This window comes from Camellia sinensis, chromosome 14, assembly GCF_055761805.1.
Source record: "Camellia sinensis isolate YWXY chromosome 14, ASM5576180v1, whole genome shotgun sequence".
Classification (NCBI taxonomy): domain Eukaryota; kingdom Viridiplantae; phylum Streptophyta; class Magnoliopsida; order Ericales; family Theaceae; genus Camellia; species Camellia sinensis.
Window position 1 is genome coordinate 130,771,389 of NC_138974.1, and position 9,551 is coordinate 130,780,939.

Consider the following 9,551-nt stretch of genomic DNA (forward strand, 5'->3'; position numbering starts at 1 on the left):
CCTGCCTTTCGGACCGTGTGATCGAAAGCCGATCTATCGAATGCCACCTTGTCGAGCTATACACAGCCGGTACTCGCCATTGATGTTACCTCGGTTTACTACAGAACTTTCTTTACTTCGGCTGTCATCTTTTACCTCGGCTCTATGCTCAACTAAGTAATGGAATAGAAGCATCGACCGAGCTATACCTAGATCGGCCATTTGTCTTACCAAACACCTCGGCCAACCCTTGGGCCTAGTATTTAGGTAGCTCAGTCAACGCCCTTGCCCAGTTTGGTACTCAGATAAAAAGGGACCGAGCTACCCGTCGTCCATACTCCGGCCCTTATCTCGGCCCATTACGCGGCCCAGCTCCCAAAGAAGACTCTTCCTAGCTCGGCCCAATTTGTTTACAAATTACCCTCTCAATCTTGAAGATGAATTTTGAACACTTGTAGTGTTGCTTGATTGACCAATAGTCTAAAGAAGTTCAAAAAGTTATCAATAGTTTACACAATTTTTAAAAATAAATGCATGTCATTTCAAATTTCAAAAGTACGTAAGTAATACCTTACTAAGGCAGGTTGTGAAATAACTTTTGTCTTCTTATTCATCATCTCATACCAAGGTTTCAATCTACCCCTTCCCTTGTATCCAGCATCTTTCTTCTTTATTCCTTTAACTTGTGTAAAGTTGGGATCATCACATTTAATTCTTTGGTACCAAAATTTCCAACTTCCTTCATCATATTATTCACTTTTACACGCAATTCCTTAATCCCTTCATCAACCAATTGATAGGCGGGTTTGTGCACAAATGATTGAGTGCTAGTTTCACCGTTCTTGGACAAAAATCTCTATAACATGCTAATATTAACAACTTCAGATCATTGTCATCCACTATAACATTTTCCTCTTCAACTTCACAATCTTTTGCATCCAATCTCTATCGGCCTAATATATACCTTTCAGGAATTTCCATAAAGTTCATTCTATCATGTGCTTTGATTGTATGACTACATAAAATTCCAAAGTTCTTAAATTTCTTACAAGTACAATGTATTTCTCAACAGCTTTTTTCTCCTCTTAGCCCAGTAACTTCCACCCTACCCTCCACTGTTGAGATTTTTGTCATCTTTTAATAAGTCTTTGTTTGTTATAGTTTAGGAGTCAGTTGTGGTGTTTTACCTATTCAATAGGAGTATCCCAGTTATGTAGGAGTCTTAGTAGTGGATGTTAGTCATGGAGTAATCTGTTCCTTTTTCTTCTGATGATTTTGTTACTACTTGATCTATTTAAGCTGTATTCAGTCAGGTTGAATAAATTGACAGCTTCAATTCATAATATTTTCTTATCTCTGTTGCTTCCAGTAAAGGTAATTTTTAACATTTGGTATCAGAGCCCCCATTGGGCCTGCTCAGAAATTATTGCAGCAGCAAGGTTCCATGGCTTCTGACAACACCAATTATGTGCAACCTGCCATTCCCCGCTTTGATGGTCATTATGACCATTGAAGCATGTTGATGGAAAAATTTCTAAGATCCAAGGAATACTGGAGTCTCGTGGAAACTGGTTTTGTCGAACTAGCAAGTGGAGTTGTCATGACAGAAGCACAGAGAAAGACGCTAGAAGACCAAAGACTAAAGGACCTCAAGACAAAGAATTATTTGTTCCAGGCGATTGATCCGGCCATTTTGGAAACCATTCTCCAAAAGGACACCTCTAAACAAATTTGGGATTCCTTGAAGAAAAAATATCAAGGTACAGCAAGGGTGAAACGAGCGTAGCTTCAAGCTCTTCGCAAAGAGTTTGAGATTCTTCATATGAAAGAGGGAGAGTTAGTCAATGATTATTTTGCACGCACGCTAACAGTAGCCAACAAGATGCGTATTCATGGTGAAAGATTGGATGATGCTACAATCATTGAGAAAATCCTTCGATCAATGACCCCAAAATTCGATTATGTTGTCTGCTCCATTAAGGAATCGAAAGACATTGATATTCTTTCAATTGATGAGATGCAAAGTTCATTGTAGGTGCATAAACAGAGAATGACCAGCCACCTTCCAGAGGAATGTGCTTTGCAGGTTACGACCCATGGTGAATCATCTACATGGCGGGATCAGGAAGAGGTCGAGGTTGGGGTCGAGAAAGAGGCAAAGAACGTGGTCGTGATAATCAATCTTCTTACCATGGACGTGGCCGTGATAATCATTTTTCATCCAATCAAGGGTTGCAGTTTGACAAGTCCAATGTTGAATGCTACCCTCAGTCACAAGCTTGGTCATTATCAGTATGAATGCACTGAAAAGGAGGAGAAGACAAACTTTGCTGAGACAGAAGAAGAAATGCTCTTGATGGCATACATTGACAAGAAGAGGTCTCCATCAGATACGTGGTATTTGGACTCTGGCTGCAGTAATCACATGTGTGGTAATAAGTCTCTATTTTCATATTTGGATGAAACTTTCAGAGAAACTGTGAAACTTGGAAACAATTCTAACATTTTTGTCATGGGGAAAGGGACTATCAAAATTCAAACAGGAAATAACGCTATACAGACAATTTCTAGTGTTTTTTTATATTCCAGACTTAACGAGTAACCTCATTAGCCTGGGCCAGTTACAAGAGAAGGGATTGACAATAAACATTCAAGGTGGATGCTGCCAAATTCAACATCCAGAGAAGGGCCTAATCGCACAAGTTCACATGACAACAAATCGGATGTATTTTATATTCCAGACTTAAAGAGTAACCTCATTAGCCTGGGCCAGTTACAAGAGAAGGGATTTACAATAAACATTCAAGGTGGATGCTGCCAAATCCAACATCTAGAGAAGGGCCTAATCGTACAAGTTCACATGACAACAAATCGGATGTTTCCATTACACACTCAGAACAAGGTTCTGACCTGTCTCTCTATAAAAATGAATGATTCAACATGGTTGTGGCATTTCCGCTATGGACACCTGAATTTCAATGGCTTGAAGACTCTATAGCAGAAAAATATGGTGATGGGCCTTCCTCAAATTCAATATTCTTCATCAGTTTGTGAAGAATGTGTTATTAGCAAACACCATCATGATTCATTTCCAAAAATGAATTCTTGGAGAGCAAAGAAGGCATTGGAACTAGTTCATTCCGATCTTTGTGGTCCCATAAATCCAACATCTAATGGAGGTAAACGATACTTCATTACGTTCATTGATGATTATAGTCGGAAAACGTAGGTTTATTTGTTACAGGAGAAATCTAAAGCTTTCACGGCATTTAAAAATTATAAAGTGCTTGTTGAGAAAGAAGTTGGCAGCCCGATAAAAGTTCTTCGCACTGATCGTGGCGGAGAATATAACTCACAAGACTTTGTATACTTTTGTGAGATGCATGGCATTAAAAGACAACTCACAACAGCCTACACACCTCAGCAAAACGGTGTGTGCGAGAGAAAAAATCGCACAATTTTAAATATGGTACATAGCCTTTTGCAGAGGAGTGGAGTTTTAAAAAATTTCTGGCCCGAAGTGGTGAATTGGTGCATTCACATATTGAACAGAAGTCCCACCCTTGCTGTTCAAAATATGACACCTGAAGAAGCATGGAATGGACGAAGACCAGCAGTTGACCATTTTCGAATCTTTGGATGTATTGCATATGCCCACATCCCCGATGAGAAGAGGAGAAAACTAGATGACAAAGCAGAAAAATGCATTTTTCTTGGTGTTAGTGATCAGTCCAAAGCTTACAAATTGTACAATTCTATCACCAAGAAAATTGTAACCACTCGTGACGTTGTTTTTGATGAAGAAAACACTTGGTCATGGGGTGATAATGGCACTGGACATCAAATTTCAGCAAATTTTGATAATGAAGATGAAGAGAGAAGGCAGCAACGTGAGGCAATGAGCAACACTCACCAGAGTCTGAGTCGACAGTATCTCAAAATCCACTAGTAGTTGACATTGTTGAATCATCAAGTGTACAGCCAGATATAGTGACCAGTACACGTCCTCAACGCATTACGACAAGACCAGCATGGATGGCAGATTATGAAGTAAGTGCAATTGACCAATCTGATGATCCACTCACACATTTTGCTCTATTTTCAGATTGTGATCCTAGAGCCTTTAACGATGCTGTTAAAGAATTAAAATGGCAGAAGGCCATGGATGATGAAATTGCAGCCATTGAAAGGAACAATACTTGGGAATTGACAGATATTCCTAAAGGGCAAAAAACAATTGGAGTCAAGTGGGTTTGCAAAACAAAGTTGAAGGAGAATGGTGAGGTTGATAAATATAAAGCGCGCTTAGTAGCTAAAGGCTATAAGCAAGAATTTGGCATCGATTACAAAGAAGTTTTTGCTCCTGTTGCAAGACATGATACAATCCGATTGGTGATCGCATTGGCAACACAAAACTCATGGCCTATCCTCCAGTTGGACGTAAAATCAGCCTTTTTACATGGAGACTTGCAAGAAGAGGTATTTATTGATCAACCTCCTGGTTATGTGAAGCTTGGAAATGAGCATAAGGTATATAAATTAAAAAAGGCTCTATATGGACTAAAACAAGCTCCCAGAGCTTGGTATAGTCGTATAGAAGCTTATTTTTTAAAGGAAGGTTTTCAAATATGTCCATATGAGCATACACTTTTTACAAAAATTGGAGATGGAGGAAGACTTGTTATTGTATGCTTATATGTAGATGATTTGATCTACACTGGAAATGAAAAGGTCATGTTGGAACAACTTAAACAGTCTATGATGATGGAATTTGATATGTCTGATCTTGGAATGATGTATTACTTTCTGGGCATAGAAGTGGTCCAATCTCCCGTTGGCATTTTTATGTCACAAAAGAAATATGTACGAGATATTTTAGACAGATTTCAGATGAAGAATTGTAATTCTGTTAGCACTCCAACTGAAATAGGATTGAAGCTCTTCAAAGATCCTGAAGGAAGAAAGGTTAACAGCACGCTTTACAAGCAAATTGTGGGAAGTTTATTGTATTTAACTACAACCAGGCCAGATATAATGCATGCTGTAAGTCTCATTAGCAGGTACATGGAATGCCCAAGAGAGATGCATCTTCTAGCTGCCAAAAAGATTTTTAGGTACTTGCAAGGTACCGTTGATCTTGGGTTGTTCTACAAGAAGGGAGAAAATCACATCTATATGGCTACACGGACAGTGATTATGCAGGAGATTATGATGATAGAAGAAGCACATCTGGGTATGTTTTTATGATGGGTTTAGGGGCCATTTCTTGGTCATCAAAAAAGTAGCCAATTGTTACTTTATCAACTACTGAGGCCGAGTTTGTAGCTGCAACATCATGTGCATGTCAAAGTGTCTGGTTGAGGAAAATTCTTAAAGAACTTCATTTCAAGCAACAAGGACCAACTCCAATTTATTATGATAACAGTTCAGCAATTAAACTCTCTAAAAATCTTGTTTTACATGGAAGAAGCAAGCACATAGATGTCAAGTGTCACTTCTTGAGGACCTCACGAAGGATGGAATGATTGATCTCATTTACTGCAAGAGTGAAGACCAAGTAGCTGACATACTAACTAAACCCCTGAAATTAGTTATGTTTTTGAAGCTGAGGAAGCCACTTGGCGTCTGCACATTAGAAGATTCAATTTGAGGAACAGCTGCAACGAATCACCATTAAACTGAATGTTAGAAAACTTTCAGTTTAAGGGAGGGTGTTGAGATTTTTGTCATCTTTTAATTAGTCTTTGTTTGTTATAGTTTAGGAGTCAGTTGTGGTGTTTTACCTATTCAATAGGAGTATCCCAGTTATGTAGGAGTCTTAGTAGTGGCTGTTAGTCATGGAGTAATCTGTTCCTTTTTATTCTGATGATTTTCTTACTACTTGTTCTATTTAAGCTGTAATCAGTCAGGTTGAATAAATTGGCAGCTTCAGTTCATAATATTTTCTTATCTCTGTTGCTTCCAATAAAGGTAATTTTTAACATCCACAATATACTCTTCATCATTACCATATAAGCCAATCACGCACTTAACTTATCTTTCTAACTCATGGAATTGCTTCACTTGACAACAAAGGGATGCATCCAACTCATAATGAAATAAGTCAAAGATAGAGGGTGTATAAATTCACAACTTGGATTAAAACGGGAGATTTTTTCAATTTGATTCTAGGCAACTTTTGTCTAGAATCATATATTGCAGAAACTTCCTCGTAACGCTTATCTACATAAAATGGAAGTCTACAAGAGGTGGGGTTGGTCTGACGATGACATTCACTTGGCTTTCAAAAAGTTCCCCAAATATCTGTGTATCCGAGAAGAAAATTATGAGTGTGATGGATTTTCTTGTGAATGAGATTGGTGTCCAGCCTACAAATATTGCTAGATATCCTAACTTTCTTTGTTACAGTTAAGAGAAGAGGATCATTCCCAGATGTTCTGTCATCAGAGTTCTGTGGTTGAATGGCTTGATAGATAAAGATAGAAATTTAAAAACTCTGCTTTCAATCAGTGAGAAGAGCTTCTTGGATGCCTTCATTACCAAATATCATGATCAAGTTCCTCAACTGTTGAGTGTTTATAAAAAGAAAATTGACGTTCTAGAATTAGGCAGTGGAAACAAGAGTACTCCTCACGTTAAAAACTCTGTTTTTTCGGATTATTACATTCATTGGACTTGTGTCAATATGCTTTCTGCAGGGAATAGTTATGACTTGTGGGATCATTTTGTTTCTCTTCGCAATGTAGGAGTTGTTGAGGTCATGAATGTGTGCACTCAAAGGTGATAAAAAAATGGAGGTAAAACCTTAATTTGTTTCACGTAAGTAGTCAGCCCAAGTGCTGTAACATGGTTCATTCTGTTCACCATGTTTCTAGAATATCTACCTTCCTTGCCTCCCCTACATGGGAACACCAACAAAATCTAGAAACTGTTTGAGAGACTAGATGGTGATCTTGTTTCACTGAATTACCAAGAAACCAAAGATAATTTGTATTATTTTTTTTATCGTTATAGACATTTTTAGTGATTTGTACTTCTGAAGTTGGCTTGCCCTAACTTCTTTTATTGCTTTGTAATTCTAGGAATTTTTATCATATCTGACCTCAAACCAATTAGTGGTCTTGATATAATTCTTTACTTTTTTTTTTTTTTTTTCCTTCTCCTTTTCAAGATTTGGTGTTGGTGGTTGGTGGGTTGGGCATTGCATTGATTGGAAAATGTAATTTCTAGGAAGATTTTCACAGTAAGTTTTTTTTTCCAAGTCAAATGATATCAATATTATGTTTATTGAATGCCTATTGCTGGTTATACCCAAATATAGAAAATGCTTTTGCCATAAATTGACTGTGCTTGTGTAGTTTGCTTTCTATGCTGACTTTCAGTTCCCTGCTCTTTTGTAACTGAGCTTGGAAAACTAATTCCTTCTGTTGTCTTAGTTTCCTTGAGAATTGCTTCAGTAATTCAAAACTCAAAAGTTATTTATGCTAGAAAGCAAACTTTTTTTGTATGTTGGAGCTCAATCTTTGCAGTCCAGAATTAATCATGACAATCATTAAGCATTGTCACTTTTAGACCATGTTTATATCTTGGGTTTAATTAAGAAAGGAAAACACAATCCATATAAAATTGTGTTGCATATTTCGCAAGCAACTATTTATAAATATATATATATATATTTCTCAAGTAACTAAGCAAAAAGGTATTATTTTTTCAAATAATATTTATTAAAAAAAAACACTTGATAAATAATTTAACTTCTGCTTTATTTTTAGAAAAAGAAAGTGAACAAAATCTTTCATCCACATTAATTAGTGGAGAATTTTGTTTACCAATGTACCTGCCCCTATGATGAACAAAATTGCCATGGAACAAATGTTAAGAGTAAAATTGTGACCCCATTTAGCCAAACCAAAAAAAATCATTACTCATAAATTCTGATTAATTAGTGATTTATTGTCACTTGATTACCCTCATAATCGATAACTATTTCGAAAGCATAGATTCAAAATAAGCAAGGAAGTGAAAATAAATGATGAAGGGCAATATTTTGAGTTTTAATTTTATAATATTGAAAAAAATTAAATGGTATATATTATACACATGGATATAATTAGTAAATATAAACAAAACATAGCGGGTTAAACGGGCAAAAAAATTAAACCCATCCTCACTCTTTCACTGGAGCGGGAAAAAATAATGCGGGTCAGGGCAGGACAAAATGGTGCGGGCTAGGACGGGGATGCGGGTCGGGGCAAAATTGCCTCTCCCACCCCACCCAGATACTGAAGGAGACAGAGAGAGAGAGAGAGAGAGAGAGAGAGAGAGAGAGAGAGAGTGTGTGCGCGTGCGAGGAAGAGTTATATGAATGCTACACAGAGAGAGAGAGGCTCTGAATCGATCAAGAAAATCTTGGTGAAGCTGGTGAGTTCATAATCTCTACCCTGGGAATATTTTCTCTATCACTTTGAATGCAATGTTTGCTTTCTTTTGTCAACAAAGCCGACTCAGACATTGTGGTTCTGTTGGAATTTCAGCCACAACTCTTCTGGGTTTTCTTCCAAAACTACAGATAACAATACCCATCAAATTCTTCTCATCAAAGAAAACATCAACACCACCAACAACCAAGAATGAAATCGAGTGTTTTACAGTGTCTCACCTCGTAAACTCATGTGGATTATCCCCAGAAATCGCCAACTCTATATCCCACAAGGTTCATTTTCGGACCTCCGATGGACCAGACTCTGTTCTATCTTTCTTCAGAGATCGTGGGTTTTCTGATTTCCAAATTTCCAAACTAGTTCATAAGTCCCCATCGTTGCTCTTATCAAACCCCAACAAAACCCTTTTGCCCAAACTCGAATTTTTCCAATCTTTAGGGCTTTCAAGAACTGAAGTTGCTGACCTTGTTGCTTCGGCCCCATTTCTGTTACGCTATAGCTTGAAAAACCGCCTCATCCCAGCTCTTGATTTCCTCAAAAGAGTTGTTCTTCTTGACAAACGGGGTGTCTTTGCTTTGATGCTCCGGCCTCGGTTTTTCTGGATTCATGTGGATAAAAATGCTATCCCCAATGTGGCATTGTTGAGAGAACTTGGTGTGCCTCAATCCTGTATCTCTTTATTGGTAAGTGGGAATCCTTCTGTGGTGGCTGGAAACAAAGACAAGTTTAATCTGTGTGCAAGAAAGGCGATTGAAATGGGATTTGATCCTTCGAAAGTGACATTTGTGGATGCAATTTGTGTGTTTTTTGGCATGAGTACATCAGCTTGAGAACGTAAACTGAAAGTCTATAAGAGATGGGGTTTGTCTGACGATGACATTCACTTGGCATTTAGCTTGGGAACGTAAATTGAAAGTCAATGAGTCAAATCTTACTTGCTTAAAGGCAAGAGCTTTTGGAGGGTAAAAATGCCTAGTGCTCCATCTTGGGTTTGAAGGAAAATTCTTTCCCTTAGACCTATCATTTACCCTCTGATTCAGCACTGTGTTGGGGAAGGGGAGAAGATTTTCTTGTGGTTTGATAACTGGCATCCCCTTGGATCTCTATGGGCTAAGTTTGGGGACCGTATTA

At 37.8% G+C, this 9,551-nt stretch overlaps 2 protein-coding genes across 2 annotated transcripts; both read left to right on the plus strand.

Annotated features, from left to right (window-relative positions):
- The first annotated feature begins 1,495 nt into the window (after nucleotides 1-1,495).
- Nucleotides 1,496-2,014, plus strand: LOC145807296 (uncharacterized). The gene is made up of 2 exons (XM_082905265.1): nucleotides 1,496-1,739; nucleotides 1,851-2,014. Exons 1-2 carry the CDS (start codon nucleotides 1,496-1,498, stop codon nucleotides 2,012-2,014), a joined length of 408 nt encoding a protein of 135 aa, XP_082761391.1.
- A 6,117-nt stretch (nucleotides 2,015-8,131) lies between these two features.
- Nucleotides 8,132-9,325, plus strand: LOC145806676 (uncharacterized). The gene has a single exon (XM_082904189.1). The coding sequence runs from the start codon at nucleotides 8,453-8,455 to the stop codon at nucleotides 9,248-9,250; it is 798 nt and encodes a 265-aa protein (XP_082760315.1). The 5' UTR covers nucleotides 8,132-8,452; the 3' UTR covers nucleotides 9,251-9,325.
- The last annotated feature ends 226 nt before the right edge of the window (nucleotides 9,326-9,551 follow it).